This window comes from Narcine bancroftii, chromosome 12, assembly GCF_036971445.1.
Source record: "Narcine bancroftii isolate sNarBan1 chromosome 12, sNarBan1.hap1, whole genome shotgun sequence".
Taxonomy (NCBI): Eukaryota; Metazoa; Chordata; class Chondrichthyes; order Torpediniformes; family Narcinidae; genus Narcine; species Narcine bancroftii.
The window spans coordinates 12,494,289-12,512,562 of NC_091480.1; the positions used below are offsets into that span (position 1 = coordinate 12,494,289).

Genomic DNA, 18,274 nt, shown 5'->3' on the forward strand with positions numbered 1-18,274 from the left:
TTCACTCTACACTTTCTCATCTCGAGAACGATCCCTGCAGCTGAATGACTCTTGAGCGAATTATTTCCTTGCTCCGAAGCAGTGCTCCAAACACACGTTACTCTAACTGGCCCAGACGTGCGTTACGCCACGTGGCACTGTCCACCGCGAGATCAGCGGTGGTCTATCCAAAGGGCTGAAATGTGCGGAGATGATTAATCCAGCTGTTACGAAGTGGTAATGTGTCCCAGGACATTCCAACGGAGATTCTCAGATCGACTTGAACACCAAAGCCACGTCGAGTCTGATCGAGAAAGCTCAGTCAAAGGACTGAGGTCTCACGGTCACTTGAGGAAGTAGGAAAACGGGGGTCGAGATTTCGGGAGGGAATTCAATCGCCGAGGACCCGGGGGGGGGTTAAAGGTTCGGCGGTGAATGTGAAAACTGGAAAGGGACAATGTTCTCAGAATATCAGACTTTAAACCACGGTGTGGAATATAGGGCAGATGAATTTGGCGATCCCTCCCGTACCTATTAAGACAAAAAGTTCTTTTTCTTTTGGCTCAAAGCGATTCAACGACTTTGGCCAATGAATACCTTTCGGTTTAAATTTAAGGCACTTTGCGTGGAATATTGAGCTTCTTTTTCAAAGGAATTGGATTTTAATTTATTGAATCTTTATCGCTGAATTCACCGCGATGCGACTTTGATACTTTGCGGAATGATCAATTTATCGGCTGGGAGAACGTTAGTATCTGCGCTTCACTGGGATTTATCAGTACGTGATGGCAGAGACCAACCAATCAATTTGACTGGCCTGGATCTTTGTACGTTTCAATCTGCAGCTTTAACTTTCTCTATTTCTGCCCATGCTGCCTGTTAATGATTAATCTCTCCAGTGAGAGCGACACTGAGACCTTTTGTTCAGCTGATTTTGACTGCAGTTTTCTTTTGAAGTGGTGGCAAAGTCAAGCTGTTGGTCGTGAACGAGGGTTGTGGAGTCATGGATAGGTTTAATACGCTAATTGCTGTTCATCGCCAACTATTCCCATTTGTTCTGTCCAGATGTATCCCTGCTGCTTGTTTGCAGGAATCCTGCATGAGAAACATCAACCGCACAGCCAGGAGATCGAGAGTGTACGAGACTCTACAGAGCAGACATTTGCTGCTCTCTTTTGGTCAAACTCTGAAACTTCCAAGAAGTTCCTGCTTCGCGACAGGGACTAGACTACCCCTCAGCATTAGGCCCTTTCCTGTCAAGGCTCCGCCTGGAGGCCGGCTGTGAGCACGCAAGGAGACCTACGAACTCACCTTGCCTGGGCCTGCTCTCGCGTTCACGTGGAGCGGCACCTCACAGTGCCCGACAGTTCAGGTGGCGCCGCCCGTCGTAGATGCACGGCAGAGCGATGGGCGTCTTCCGTACCCACAACCCCCCAAAGCAGCTGGAACCCCTCTGCCCACACCGGCAAATCTCCTTTGAACTGCTCCAACGTGACCCTATCCTTTCCTGGGTGAGGGGTTCAAACGAGAGTGGGGAACTGCAGGCCAGACCTCGCCATCGCCCTGAACGATTGCCTCAAATCTCTGAACTCCGCCCCCTTTGCAACGAAGACGTCGACTTCTGAAGATCCGGCTGCCGAGTGCCTGATTACATTCGGTGAAATTACGCACAAGAACTTTTAGCTTTCTTTGGATTTCGGTCTTGTTTGTTTTCCTCCCCGTTTTGAAAATAACCTGCCTTTCTTCATTTCCCACACCGAGCTCTATGTGCCAAACCTTCGCCCACTCCGTCCATCTCTATCCTGGATCGCGGAACGTCGAAGTCTGCAGCGCAGCGCGGTCCAGGCCCTTGGGCCCTCAGTGTGTGGCGCTGACCTCCTTTAACGACTGCCTGGAATTTCCGTGCACCCATCTCCTATTGCACCCACCTCCATCACCAAAGCAGACTGCACTTTCCATGCACCCCCACCACTCCGGAGAAAAACTCGCCCCCTGCCCTTTCTCCCGACTAGCTCAAAACAACGTCCCCTGGGAAAAATCCCTCCGGCCCTCGACACGATCGATGCCTCTCGTCAGCTTGTGCACCTCCATCAGGCCTCTCCCCACCCTCCATTGGTCCAAGGAGAAAAGACCGAGCTTGCTCATCCTAAGGCGTGCTCTCTGATCGTCGCGGAGAGGTGATCGGAACTGAACACCGCATTCCAAGTGGGGTCTGACTAACGTCTCGTGGTAGCTCGCGGCCCCTGAACTCCATCCCGCGACGGATGGACGAAGGTCAACCCACCACACGCCTTCTTAACAACACTTCTCGACCTGTGCCGCAGTTTTGAGCGTCCTGCGGACGTGGAGCCCACGCCACATCCTGGCGTATGTCTACAGGAGCGGAGCTTTCCGATCAATAAGTAGGATTGTTGAGATGAGCGCATTATCTATTTTATCAAATGTAGAAAACTTCTCGACCGAATAGAACCTCGGCGCCGCCCAACAGAGCTTGGAACAGCGGTCTAGGGTCCGGGGACGCGACGGATCGAACGACTCACGGCCGAAGGAGACAAATCAAGTACTTACTCTGACTGCGTCGTTCAATAATTTGTCCTCGGAATCTTCGTCAAACTCCGTCTGGGGGTAAACACTGATGGAATTGTTTCTCAGGTCTTGTCGAATCTGAAAGGCAATGATGTTGACTGAGCTTAAAGGTGGCCAGTACCAGTGGTGTCATCCAGTCAATTTCTATACACTCGGTACTAAACGGGAAACCTGCAGACGCCGCGATTGCTGACTGGCGGCAGCCCAGCCCGCTCTGAAGACAGATAGTCTCTGACTCCCGACCGTGCTCGGTTCTGACTGACCGGCTGTGTCTCGAAATGGGACGCAAGTCGGAAGTACGTTAGCGTGGCACGTAGAAGTTGTAAAGCGGTGGATTACCTTCGTTTTCAATTCCAAATCGAGCGCCGGCGGGGCATGGGTTTTTTTTCCTCTTGCTCGTCATCTTTTTTGACGAGCTCACCGCGCTTGCACCGTGCGCGCACGTAGCCTTTACTTTTTAGTTTTAAAAAATCGGTCGTACGTACGGACGGTCGTGAGTCACCTTGGTCGTAAATCAGGGACTGTCTGCATTCGAATGCCCAGGAACACAGAAGGCTCCAGAAGGTAACAAACGTGGACGGTTCCATCAGAGGGTCTTGACCTCTCATCCGGTGAAAGCCTCTCTGTGAGGTGCTGCACTCCTAAAGGACCCCCATCATCCTGGTCACGACCTCTTCCCGCCGCTTCCTTCGGGCAGAAAGTACGGGGGGTCCGAAGAGCAGCACCTCCAGGTTCAGGAACAGATTCTTCCCAACAACTATTGGACTCTTGAGCCTTGTGACATAAAGGGGGAACTGCTCCGAGATCACGAAAGGACTGTCTGCACGAATGAAATGTCCATTGCTTTGCACCAGGGTGACTGAATATATATTGACTGCTCTTGTACAAATTGTCTGTGTTTAATTTCCTTAATTACGTGATTGCAGTTGCTTTTGTAGGGTACTTTTCTACAAAGTATCTGTCCGGCCCCAGACGCTACGATTCTTGGTGCATTTGTATATCGTACAATGGACATGACAATAACGTATTGTCGTGACCTTTCCTCCTCCCATTCCACCTCTTAGTCCACAGAAGGAGGGGGTCTGCTCTATGAATGCAGCAGCTTCTTCAACAGGGAATCAGGTGGCCACAGAACTCAGTGTCTTGCGCCCAGCGACGGTGCCCTGATCTTTTCAGTCTCGGTTCAAATTCTGGGTCGCTGCCCTAGGTTCATCCGCCCATTTGTGAAAAAGTCTGTGACGGTGAAGGTGTCCCTTGAATCTAAGCTCCCAACAAGCCTTACTTTGGTGTTCTCCAGCTTGCTCCTGGGACCGGGAAAGGGCTCAACGGTAACCATTAAAAGAGAGATCTGAAGCAGAGACGCACGCAAATCAAAGTGGCAGTGGCGGGGAGCGGGGAAGGAAGTTACAAACCTTGCCTCGCTTTATGAGAAGTGGTTTCTAATAAAGAAAGTAATCTTGGGGGGGGGGGGGGGGAAGAGAGAAGTGACCTCATCAAAACTTCTTCCTCCGCTCTGGGTTGAATGAACGAGGGCCGAATCTTTAAGTGAGTAAAAAAAAAAGACTATTTTGTAATGCAGCGCAACATTCCCCACACCACGCACGGAGAATTTCATCCTCAGTTGGTGTTTACGCAATCCAGTCATTAAGTTGCACTTTGCGAGTGGCAAAGTTTGACTTTAAATTGAGAGCCAAGTCCGGCGCAGATACTTGGGCCAAAAGGGCCTGTTCCCGCGCTGCTCTGTTGTACGTTCCAGCAGAGTCATTCTCAACAGGGGCCGCAACACATTTAAATAAAAGCCTTGTTTTCTTTTGAACTCGCGTGACGTAAAGATTTTAACGTTTGATTTTTTTTTTAGGTCGTCGGGAAGAACAGAGTCAAGAAGAAACCAAAACTTGACGGGGAAAGGTTGGGGGGGGGGGGGTGGTGCGGGGAGCAGAGCCATAAGAAGGTTGAGAATAGCTGTTCTAGCACATCACACTGACTTTTCTATGTGAGGCTTTCAATTCGTCTGAGTAAGTTTTCCAAGTTAAAGACGATTTCATCCATCTTAGCTCGTTCATTACAAAATGATTCGTCGGCTGTCAAGAAAATGTATCTTCAGCTAAGTAGGTCGATTCGATTTGCCACGTACGGTGTTCACGCATACGTACCCTCTGTTTGAAATCTCGTCTTTCGTCTAAGGTGAGCGTATCAGCCTTCGCGATAACGGGGACTATATTGACTATTTTGGATAGGCGGTTCATGAACTCTATATCCAATGGACGTAACCTGCAAAAATAGACAGAGTTATCCATGATTTGTATCTGTAGGAGTCGACGGTGTCCGTTCCGTCACTCAATTCTCTTCACCACGTGCGTACGGTCACATTTCGGAGCACTCTCCCAGCAACTCTGATTGGACTTGCAGCTGCAACTTCTTTATTTTTAAAACTTATATTTGAGATTTTATAACATGAATAACATATAGGATTACATTAAAAAAAATTAAGAATAAAATAATAAAATTACAATACAGTATCAGTAATTTAAATAAACTATACCCTCCCCAATAATTATTACACATTAATAACCCAACTCAAATTAGTCCAACCCCCCCTTTCCCCCCCAAAATAAAGAGTGAAGAATTAACAAAGTTAATAATATAGGTGAGAAAAAAAACAAAAACATAACCGATTAAAATACGAACAAAAAGAAAAGTAATTAATACTAAGATATCAGACTTAAAAAACATATTTAAATCAAACTTAAATGCATATATTTAACAAACGGAGTTAAGATGAAACATATATTTAACTCAAACTTAATATAAAAAATTAGTAAAGTTAGTAACATTATCTATCAAAAATTCTTCAACAATAATCAATTCTTAAAAAAAATTGTAGCATGAAAAAAAAACTTTCTCTATAGAGATAAACCTTCACCAAATATCAACTAACTTCACATCTATCATCATATTAGTCACATAAACCACCATCTTAAAACAAAATTCAAACCTCATTAAGCATGTACAAGTCAATTTTAGTACTCTTCCACCATTTTTCCCTTTTACTCTTGAATAGTTATCCAATAAAAGCTCCAATACCACATTTAAATATCCCCAATCATTACGTTAAAATTCAGATATCCAAATAATAAAAACACATCTACAACGAAATCTATATCTTCAACAAATGGAGCATAAACCACAAACAAAATTCCAGGAGGAGTCACGTGATGGAGTAGTGGCCGGTCGGGGAACTCCAGCCCTCTCCAGAAAAGTTAAAAAAAATACAGAAAAAGCAAAGGCACAAACTTAAGAACCAAAACAAAGTGAAAGTAAAAGTGTGGAGAAAATGGCAGCGAAGAAAGAAAAACCAAAAACAACGGGAAGAAAAGACGTCGGAAGAAGAAGGTGAAGGCCTTACCTGTACAAAGAGGCCCGTCGCGGAGAGAGAAGCCCGCTCCCTCAGGTCAGTGGAAGTCCCGGGCTCGGGACTACAAAAATGGCTCGCGGAGCCCAGTAAAAGTGCGCAACCGCGCATGCGCATGAAAAGAAAACACACTGACGGGAGGGGGGAACAGCTGCGGAGTCGATCTCCACAGCTGAGAGAGACACCTGCAGCACAGCAGCAGGTGCAGAACACAGACAATAACGAGAACAAGAAAGAAGAGGGTAAAAAGAAAACAAGGAAACAACAGATGGTCAACCCAGAGGAAGAAGAAGAAGAAAAACAGAAAGAAGTGGAAGAAGAAGAGAAAAGCAAGACAATGGATGTATCTTTTTTTAAAGAATATATGGAATCAGTGAAAGAATGGCAATTACAAGAATTTCATGAGATAAAAAGAAGAATTAAGAATGCAGAAGAAAAAATGAATAAAATGGAAATGGCCATATCAGAGTTGGCAAAAAGAGTGGAAAATGTGGAGAATGAGAAACATTTGTAGAAATGGAAGTAGAAGACTTAAAAGAGAAATTAGAAGAATCTAATATAAAAGCTAAAGAGGCACAGGAGCTGTTAGCTCAGAAGATAGATATAATGGAAAACTATAATAGAAGAAATAATATAAAGATAGTGGGCCTCAAGGAAGATGAAGAAGGCAAGAATATGAGAGAATTTATAAACGATTGGATCCCCAGGGTCCTGGGAAGACCAGAATTACAGGAAGAAATAAAAATGGAAATAGAGAGGGCACATAGAACTTTTAGCCCCGAAACCACAACCGCAGCAAAGACCAAGATCCATTTTAGTAAAATTCTTAAGATATACAACAAGAGAAAATATATTGGAGAAAGCAATGAAGAAAGAGGACAAAAAGCCACTGGAATATAAAGGTCAAAAATTTTTTTTCTATCCAGACATAAGTTTTGAACTCCTGAAGAAGAGGAAGGAGTTCAATACAACGAAAACGATCTTATGGAAAAAAGGATATAAGTTTATGTTAAGGGACCCAGCGGTACTTAAAATAATTATGCCAGGGCAACAAAACAGACTATTCTCGGATCCAGAGGAAGCAAGGAAATTTGCAGAACAACTACAAAACAAGCAGAGATGAAGACATGTAATAAGAGTAAAAATGACCACGATCTATATGTATGTGCGTAAAAGGGTATATGTGTGTATATATATAGTGTGCGTACATAAATGTATCCGTATTTAGAGGAAAATATATAGAGTATAGACAAGAATTAATAAGGGAGGGAAATGGAATAGAGGGAATAAGGAGGGAATTAAAAGAGTGACCTTTGTTACATATGAAAATTGAAATCTTTTCTGGGTGGGGGCTGGGTGGGGAGGAGTTACGGTCACTGCAAAATCAGCTGACGTTTGCGAGTGAATTCTCAAATCCAAACGGAGAGGGGAGATGTGGTTGTCCAACAAGGGCTAAAGGACAACTCAGGAGGGGGAGGGGAGAATGGGGTTAAAGAAGTTTTAAATAGGAGAATACGGAAAATGTTTGATGTTTTAGAAATGTTGTCTTATAAAGTGTTCAAAACAAGAAAGCAGAAATGGATAAGAAGGAAAGGTGATGATGGAGAAACGGAAAGGGAAGATAAACAAAGTATGAAATGGCAACGCTGAACTATATGACTTTAAATATTAACGGAATACATGACCAAATTAAAAGGAAGAAACTGCTAAATTTACTGAAAAAAGAAAAAATTGATATAGCATTTGTGCAAGAAATACATTTCACTGAATTGGAGCACAAGAAATTAAAGAGAGATTGGGTAGGACACGTAACAGCAGCGTCGTATAATTAAAAAGCAAGAGGAGTAGCTATATTAATTAGTAAAAATGTGCCAATTAAAATAGAAGAGGAAATAATAGATCCAGCAGGGAGATATGTAATGATAAAGTGTCAGATATAATCGGAATTTTGGAATCTACTCAATATATATTCACCTAACGAAGAAGATCAAAAGTTTATGCAAGATATTTTTTTGAAGATAGCAGATACGCAAGGGAACATATTAATAGGAGGGGATTTCAACCTGAATTTGGATTCAAATATGGACAAAACTGGGAAAAAAATTAACAGAAAGAACAAAGTAACCAAATTTATAATTAAATCGATGCAAGAAATGCAACTTTTGGATATATGGAGGAAACAACACCCAAAGGAAAAGGAATATTCATATTACTCGGCTAGACATAAAACATACTCAAGAATAGACCTATTTTTGTTTTCAGCTCGTATGCAAGATAGAGTAAGAAAAACAGAATATAAAGCTAGAATATTATCCGACCATTCACCCTTAATATTGACAATAAAACTTAGAGGACATCCCTCCAAGAATGTATAGAGGGAGATTAAACTCCATGCTACTTAAAAGGCAAGATTTTAGAGAATTAATTGAAAGACAAATTGAAATGTACTTTGAAATAAATACGGAATCAGTGAAAGATAAGTTTATACTATGAGATGCAATGAAAGCGTTCATTAGAGGGCAAATAATAAGTTATGTCACCAAGATGAAGAAGGACTATAATCGAGAAACAGAGCAGTTGGAAAGGGAAATAGTAAATATAGAAAAAGAATTAGCAATGAAGGAAGATACAACTAAAAGAAGAGAATTGGCGGATAAAAAAATAAAATATGAAACACTACAAACATATAAGGTGGAGAAGAACATAATGAAGACAAAACAGAAATATTATGAACTAGGGGAAAAAACGCACAAAATTCTAGCATGGCAGCTTAAGACAGAACAAGCTAAGAAAATGGTATTGGCATCAAGGAAAAAAGACAAACAAATCACATATAATCCAAAGGAGATCAAGGAAAACTTTAGGGAATTCTATGAACAATTATACCAAACTGAAAACGAAGGGAAAGAAGGGAAAATAGATGAATTTCTAACTAAAATTGAACTGCCAAAATTACAAATAGAGGAACAAAATACATTAACAGAACCATTTGAAATAGTAGAAATACAAGAGATAATAAAAAAATTACCAAATAATAAAACACCAGGAGAGGATGGATTCCCAATAGAATTCTATCAAACATTTAAAGATTTATTAATTCCTCCCCTCCTGGAAGTAATCCACCAGATTGATGAAACACAAATTTTACCAGATTCATGTAAAACAGCAATAATTACAGTAATACCAAAGCAAGGGAAAGATCCACTCGCACCAGCGTCAAATAGACCGATATCATTACTTAACACAGATTATAAGATAATAGCTAAACTATTAGCAAACAGATTAGCAGAGTATGTACCGAAAATGGTAAATCTAGACCAAACTGGATTTATTAAAAAAAGACGCACAACAGACAATATTTGTAAATTTATTAACTTAATTCATGCAGTAGAGGGGAGTAAAGCGCCAACAGTTGCTTTAGACGCAGAGAAGGCCTTTGACAGAGTAGAATGGAATTATTTATTCAAAGTATTGCAAAAATTCAGTTGACCAGAGAAGTATATTAATTGGATTAAAGCATTATATAAGGGACCATTGGCGAAAGTGACAGTAAATGGAGATGTATCAAAGCAATTTAACTTAAGCATGTCAACACGGCAGGGATGCCCACTATCACCCTTATTGTTCGCGTTAGCTATAGAACCACTAGCAGAATTGATAAGAACAGAAAATAATATAAAAGGGATAAAAATAAAAGACAAGGAATAGAAAATCAGTTTATTTGCGGATGATGTTATAGTATACTTAACAGAACCAGAACTATCAATAAAAGAATTATATAAGAAATTGAAGGAATATGGAGAAGTGTCGGGTTACAAGATTAACGTAAATAAAAGTGAAGCAATGCCTATGAATAATGCGGATTTCTCAAAATTTAAGAAGGAATCGACATTCAGATAGCAAATGCAAGCAATAAGATACCTAGGTATACAAATAAATAAAAATCACGGCCAACTATATAAACTCAATTATTATCCACTAATGAAAAAATTACAGGACGATTTAGAGCATTGGAAAGATTTACCACTAACACTGATAGGAAGGATAAACTGTATTAAAATGAACATTTTCCCAAGGATATTATACCTATTTCAGGCATTGCCAATACACTTGACAGAGAAATTCTTCAAGGAGTTAAAGAAAATAATAAGGAAATTTTTATAGAAAGGGGGGAAACCGAGGATAGCACTAGATAAATTAACAGAATGGTATAAACAAGGAGGTTTACAACTGCCAAACTTTAAAAATTATTATAGAGCCGTACAATTAAGATACCTATCAGATTTTTATCAAACAAGGGAAAAGCCAGATTGGACTAGATTAGACTTAGATAAAATAGGGGAAAAGATACCTGAACACATATTCTATAAATGGGATGAAAAATTGGTACAACGTAGAAGTTCTCCAGTATTACATCATCTACTCAATATTTGGAAAAGGATTCGTGTCGAAAGGAATAAAACAAATTATCACTTACCAAAACTAATATTGACGCAAAATAAGTTACTCCCTTTTACAATAGATAACCTTTCCTTTAGAGAATGGGAGAAAAAAGGGATCAAAAGAATAGAAAATTGTTTTTCAGGAAATAGATTATTATCCTTTGAACAAATGAAAGATAAATACAATATAACTCAAGATACAGTGCTGGCATATTACCAATTGAGATCCTACTTGAAGGACAAATTAGGAAGCAGTCTGAGTTTACCAGAGGGAAGTAACTTTGAATATGTGATTACAGATACAATGATAATCAAAAGATTTATAACAAATATGTATATTAAACTGCAAGAAAAGGAGAATGAGCAAACAAATGGTAAAACTAAACAAAAATGGGAACAAGATTTAAATATAAAGATAAAAAAGGAAACATGGGAGAAGTTATGTTCTGGAACGATGAGAAATACAATAAATACGAGGTTACGTATGATACAATATAGCTGGATACACAGGCTATACATTACACATCAAAAGTTAAATAAATGGGACCCAACAGTATCTGACAGATGTTTTTGATGTAAAAAAGAAATGGGAACAACAATTCATGCGATCTGGACATGTGAGAAAGTAGAAAAATTTTGGAAAGATCTAAACCACATATTAAATAAAATTACAGAAAACAATATACCAAAGAATCCAGAGATCTTTCTCCAAAGTAACGTAAAAAACAAAGAATTTGGAATTGATTTGGAGGATGCACAAAAAAGATTTGTTAAGATAGCTCTAGCCGTAGCAAAAAAAGTATTATGTCAACCTGGAAATTGGAAGATAATTTGAAAATACAACAATGGTATATAGAAATGAATAAATGTATTCCATTAGAAAAAATAACATATAGTTTAAGAAATAATATTCAAATATTTGAACAAATATGGGAGCCTTACATGAAACACAATAGAGAAAACCTACCGGGGACATTCACTACCTAAATTAACGGAAGGAGAAGGAAATGAAAAGAATTGACTCAGTGGAATTTCTTGTTTATTTTTATTGAATGACAACATTGTTTGATTGGTTTAATGTATCTTAGATTTTGTACTTTAAATGGATGGGGGGGAGGTAGGGAGGGTGGGATGGGAGGAGGGAGGGGGAGAGAAAATGACACTGTATTTATTTGAAAAGGAAAATGTATGTATCTTGGTCAATGTGGTTTATGGTGTGAAAAATAAAAAATTTAAAAAAAAAATCAAGAGAAAACAGAAATATTATGAACTAGGAGAAAAAATGCACAAAATTCTAGCATGGCAGCTTAAGACAGAACAAGCTAAGAGAATGGTATTGGCATCAAGGAAAAAAGACAAACAAATCACATATAATCCAACGGAGATTAATGAAAACTTCAGAGAATTCTATGAACAATTAGACCAAACTGAAATGTTTATTGAATGACAACATTGTTTGACTGGTTTAATGTATCCTAGATTTTGTACTTTAAATGGACGGGGGGGAGGTAGGGAGGGTGGGATGGGAGGAGGGGGGGGGGAGAAAATGGCACTGTATATATTTGAAAAGGAAAAAGTATGTATCATGGTTAATGTGGTTTATGGTGTGAAAAATAAAAAAAAAGAATTGTACAATTCAATTTATAACTTTCACCATTATTCCCTTTGTTCTATAACTAAAATAGCAAAATAATATACACCAGAATTACCACTCCTTTCACCTTAAAGTTAAAGAAAAAATATAAAAAAAATATCCATCCCATTCACATTTAAATTTCAGATATTCCTTATCTACTGAATAAACTTTACAAAAAAAACCACATCAATTTTTAGTTTTTTAAACAATCAAATACTTTCTTATGCTTTTTTTTATATTTAAACAAAAAAAAACGGGTAGGAGGTTAAAAATACCCCCTCCCGTCTAAGCCGCGCAATGCGGTATCTCCCAAAAAAAAAATTGGTGTGAGATAACTCACACGTAGCAGATGACTTTCAGGAAATAGTGCCCATCCAGTTCTCTCCCCCAACTCTCACTTCATCTTAAACTAACATCATCATTATTTAATATCCCTTTTTTTTTAATTAGAAAAAAAAAGGAAAACTCTTTTAATCAGCTCCAACTGCTGAGTCACCATTACAACCATTCCTTCTTGGAGCACGGCTCTTTTCTTCCATCTCTTGTCTCCTTAGAGATCGTGGCGGACTACGTCTCTGTCGAAACTGAGTAATTGGCGGCTCTTGAGCAAATGCTATAGCTTCCTTTGGAGAATTAAAGAACTTTGGTGGGCAACCATCTTGGAAAACTTTCAAAACAGCTGGGTATCTAAAGGTTGCCTTGTAACCTTTCTTCCACAACAACTCTTTAGCAGGATTGAATTCCCGTCGTTGGAACGTAACCTCTTGACTCAAATCCGCATAGAAGAAAACTCGATTATTTTGAATCATCAAGGGTGATTTTCTCTGTTGTGCGTTTCTAATAGCCACTCGTAAAATTATTTCTCTGTCGTAATAATTCAAGCGACGAACCAAAACAGGTCTTGGATTTTGACCTGAAATAGGTCTTCGACGCAAGGCTCCGTGAGCACATTCCGGTATTATACCTTCCGGGAAATGTTCTTGACCCAGCACCTGCGGGATCCGTTCAGTAAAAAATTTTCTTGGGTCTGGTCCCTCCATACCTTCCGGCAAAACAATAATCTTTATATTGTTCCGTCTGGATTGGTTTTCCAAATAATCAATCTTTTTCACCAAATTTTTATTTTGAGTTTGTAAGTCTTCGACCATTTTGGTCACATCAAAAACTTGATCCCGTATTTCGTCTCTATCTTCTTCACACCAATTAAATTTATCTCTCACTTCAAGCTTGAAAGCTTCAAACTCAGCCATCTGTTGAGAATGCATTTTCACCAGAGTATTAAACCTAGTACCGAGTTCAGTCATATTCTTGGATAATCCCTGCATTGTATAAGATCATTTAGATTCAAGATTCACAAGAATCTTTTCAATTGGAAGAGATTTTGGCTCAACAGATTCCTGCTTCTTCTGCATAACCAAAGGATCTTCTTTTCCTTCCTTCATTCTTGTTGCCTTCCTTGTAGTATGACTGCGTGTGGAAACCCCAGCCGCAGCCTCTCCAGCAGTGACTGGAGGACGCTGGCCGGGGTTTTCCCCAGTCCATAATGTATTAAGTTCTCCCAGTACATCAAGTTGTATAGGTTTCTCTATCTCAAGAGATGCAGTTGCAGCGCCACCTCTACAGCTGACAAATGCTTTTGAGTAACTTTTTGTTCTAAAGGCTGTTTGGCGCCCTCTTTAGGGGGCTCTACCGATGTAACATAGAGCCCAACATCCGAACACTGTACCTCTCTCCTGGGATCCATTTCACGCTGAGTCCCGCCCGGTGTCTTTCCTGCAGGTAGGCTCCAAAACTTGAACTTTTGGAAAATGTCATTTTTTTTTGGCTCTTTTCCACCAATTGTACCATCATAAGTTAAATTAACAGCACTGAAATTATCTAAACTTTTAAAGAATTTTAACGGGCATTTCTAGACAAAACAATAAGATAGAGTCAGGAGAGGACCGGAAGGCACGTCTGATCCTTACGCCATCTTGCCACGCCCCCCGCAGCTGCAACTTCTATTGAGAAAGAATCTCTTAACGCAAGACAGGGACGACGACGCAAACCTTTTCACCGCAAAGCCACGTGGAGAGTACGAGACCGAGGAAGCCGAGTAGCGACTGCACGAAACTTTGGTTAGATCGCACTGACTGCATGCAATCTGTTCACCGAAATCAAGGGAAGGGCGCCGAATGAGTTCGGGTGGGAGGGACCGGGATCAGAGGGTACATTCTACGAGGAGAGGCTGGGCAAACTTGGATCATCTTCGTTGGAGGATGGGAGGCTGGGGGGAGGCCTAACAGAAATGATGAGAAACATCAACTGGTTACAAATGTCTACCATGTACGTCGGCGTTCGTGACGGTAGGGCACGAACCGTAAAAATATCGCCCAGGGTCGTCTCATACGCCAAGTCTAAAATTCGAACCTTAATAATCCTGTCGTTTAGCACGTCCCCGAAGGAAATGGAGAACGGCACGAAACACTCGCGCGACTCCTACCGTCCCACCGCTAAATATTTTCCGACTGAAACTCGTGCTTGTGAAGTTGTGTCGATAGTCATGTTATATTAAAACATTACAAATGTATCACGAACCTGTCTAACAGACCTAAAAATGAACAGCACGGCAAACGAAGCAAAGAGTTGCCATTTGCAAAAGCTGACACACCGTCACACCGCCTCGTCAGGCCCAATCACAATAAATCACGCGGTGACCAGTCAACCGGCACTTCTGAACTTTTCAAGACAGGGTTTCTCGGAAAGGCTCAAGTATTCGCTAAAGTGCAATGAGAGGAGGCACTGCCCACTGGCCGATTCGATGAAGCAGGTGGCAGACGTGGTACCGTGAAATAAAATATGCATCTTTTGGCACCAAAGCGGGCTAAAGACAACCAAGAGCACAGCAGAGGCTTCGAAGCCATTGCTTCGTGGTGCAGTTATCTCAGGAAAATCAACAATCTAGGACTGAGGCAGCAAACTAAAATAGCGCAGAAGTGACCAGCAGATCTTGACATTAACATGACTGATTTCCATCGCTACCTAATAGCACCGCGCAAGAAATACGACCATCTATGAGACGACATCGGAAACGCGGACGAAACACTGATGAACCTGGTTGGTGAAGGACTATCGAGGCAGGAAACTCTCAGTGCTAAGTGCCAGACTCGGGGTAGGCTGATACAGCTCAAAACCTACATTTCAAGAGGCCGGGGGTGGGGGTGGTGTCCTTGTACATCCAGTCACCTTGTACGCCAACATATTTACGGTAATACTTGCGTTTGGGAAGGAAAGAGTTGAAAGGAGATGAGTGCAAGCAATTTGTCTTTCCACATACAGCCTGATGTCTCGGTACACGTGGGTACCCATGACACAGCTAAAAAGAAGGAGGAAGTACTGAAAAAGGATGACAAGAGAGAGCTAGGACAGAAACTAAGAAATAGGACAGCCAGGGTGGTGATCTCTGGTTTGTTACCTGCACCAAGTGCAACTGAGGACAAAAATGGAAGGTGAAGAAAAATGATTGTGTGGCTGAGGGGCTGGTGTAAACGACAGGGTTTTGGCCTCTTGGATCATTGGGATCTCTTTGGGGGAAGGCATGACCTCTACAAGAAGGATGGGTTACACCTAAACCCAAAAGGGGTCAATATATTGGCGGCTAGGTTTGGTACAGCCGTCGGGTGCGGTTTAAACTAATTTGGCAGGAGGGTGGGGTGGGAACCTGTATGATAGGGCAAAAGATAAAACAGGAAAAGTTAGGTTAGGCAGCGAAAGTAAAAAAGCAAAAATCGAAAGTCTTTATATCTTAATACGAGAAGCATTCGGAACAAGGTAGATGATTTAGCTGTGGAAATTGAGACAAACAAATATGATTCGATTGGGATTACAGAAACATGGCTGCAGGGTGGGCAAGCCTGGGATCTTAACGTCCCGGGGTATACGATATTTAGGAGGGATCGGCAAGAAAGAAAAGGGGGTGGGGTAGTATCGATGGCGAGAGAAGGGACCGACGCGACTGACAGAAAAAGGACATCAACTCGGAAGATGCGGAATCTACATGGGTCAAACTGAGGAACAGCAAGGGGTGGAAAACGTCAGTGGGGGTGGTATATAAGCCTCCAAATAGTAGTGTCGAGGTGAGGGAAGGCATGAAAAGAGAAATTAGAAAAGCGTGCAATAAGGGAACAGCTGTCATGCATATCGATTGGACGAGCCAAATTAGTCAAAATACTGAGGAGGAGGAATTCCTTGAATGTTGACGGGACGGTGGTCTCGACCAACATGTCGGGAGCAGGCCATTTTAGGTGGGTATCATGCAACGATAAGGGGCTAATCGACAATCTTGTTGTACGAGGCCCTTTGGGTAGGAGCGATCACAACGTGATCGAATTCTCACTCGACGTGGAGAGTGATGAAATTAAAACCGAGACCGAGGGAATAAAGGGAATTATGATGGTATGAGACAGGAGGTGAGTAAGATTGATTGGGTGGTGTTTATGGGGGAGTTGACTGTGGACAGACGATGGAAAACATTCACAGATCTAATGGAGAAATTGCAAAAATCGTTTATTCCGGTTTGGCCTAAAAATAAACCAAAAAAGGTGACTCAACCGTGGATAACAATGGAAATTAGAGACAACATTAGGTCCAAAGAGAGCGTATCAATTGGCCCAAAAAAAAGGACCGCAACCGAAGACTGGGAGCAGTTCAAGATGCGCCAAAGGAGGACAAAGGAATTAATCGAGAGAGCAAAAATAAATTACGAAAGCGAGCTTGCGGCAAATATAAAAACCGACTGCGAAAGCTTTTATAAATACGTCAAGAGGAAGAGATTGGTGAAATGCAGTCGGAATCAGGGGAATATATAATGGGGAATAAGGAAATGGCATACCCATTAAATTCTTACTTTAGTTCTGTTTTTACAAGAGAGGATACAAATAACCTCCCAAGGATGTTGGGAAACATAGAGACTAATGCAAGGGAGGAACTGAAAGAAATCAGTATCTCTTAAGGACATGGTCTTGGGGAAATTGATGGGATTGAAGGCAGATAAATCCCAAGGGCCTGATAATCTACATCCTAGGGTACTCAAGGAAGCGGCAATTCAGATAGCAGATGCTTTAAGAATTATTTTCCAGAACTCGGGAGACTCGGGATCAGTACCCATGGATTGGAGGGTAGCTAATGTTACCCCACTATTTAAAAAGGGGGGTAGAGAAAAAGTGGGGAATTATCGGCCGGTGAGCCTTACATCGGTAGTGGGCAAAATGATGGAATCCATTATTAAGGATGTAATAGCAGAGCATATGACGAGCAGAGAAGGGATCGGACGGAGTCGACGTGGATTTACAAAAGGTAAATCGTGTTTGACAAATCTATTGGAATTCTTTGAGATGTTGACGGGTAAAATAGATGGGGGAGAGCCAGTGGATGTGGCGTAGCTGGACTTCCAAAAGGCCTTCGATAAGGTCCCGCATGAACGACTGGCTTCCAAAGTCAAGGCTCGTGGAATCGGGGGCAAAGTATTGATGTGGATTGAGAACTGGCTGGCAGGTCGAAGACAGAGAGTTGGGATCAATGGCTCGTTTTCTGAGTGGCAGGCGGTGGGTGACCAGTGGGGTTGGGGTGCCACGGGGATCTGGACTGGAACCCCAGCTGTGCACAATTTACATTAATGATCTGGATGAGGGGATTGGATGTAATATCTCCAAAACTGCAGATGACACTAAGCAAGAAGGGGTCGTGTGCACGGAAGAGGGGGGGATCAGGAAGCTCCAGTGTGATTTGGATAAATTGAGGGACTGGGCAGAGACAGGTCAAATGCATTCCAATGTAGATCAATGTGAGGTTATCCACTGTGGTAATACAAACCGGAGGGCAGATTACTATTTGAATGGCAATAGATTAAGAGATGGGGAAGTGCAGAGAGACCTAGGGGTACTTGTGCACCAGTCTCTGAAGGCGAGCGTGCAGGTATAGCGGGCGGTTAAAAAGGCAAATGGTATGTTGCCCTTCATATCAAGAGGGTTCGAGTGTGTAGGAACAAGGATACCTTACTGCAGCTGTACAGGGCCTTGGTGAGACCCCACCTGGAGTATTGTGTGCAGTTTTGCTCACCTTATCGAAGGAAGGATGTTCTTGCAATGGAGGGAGTGCAGAGGAGACGATTCACCAGGCTGATACCTGGAATGGCAGGAATGACTTAGGAGGAAAGGTTGCGCGAATTGAGATTATACTCGC

At 41.6% G+C, this 18,274-nt stretch overlaps 1 protein-coding gene across 16 annotated transcripts in view; it reads right to left on the reverse strand.

Annotated features, from left to right (window-relative positions):
• The window catches only part of LOC138746879 (neuronal-specific septin-3-like), a 294,741-nt gene that overhangs the window by 20,457 nt on the left and 256,010 nt on the right, over positions 1-18,274 (reverse strand). For 15 of the 16 annotated variants that reach the window (XM_069905464.1, XM_069905463.1, XM_069905474.1 and 12 more), the window contains 2 exons: positions 4,719-4,836; positions 2,548-2,643 (listed from right to left, as the gene is read on the reverse strand). In XM_069905464.1, the coding sequence (XP_069761565.1) occupies positions 2,548-2,643; positions 4,719-4,836 (214 nt within the window). The remainder of the gene's footprint in view (positions 1-2,547; positions 2,644-4,718; positions 4,837-18,274) is intronic. The other variant, XM_069905466.1, reaches the window with a different exon arrangement.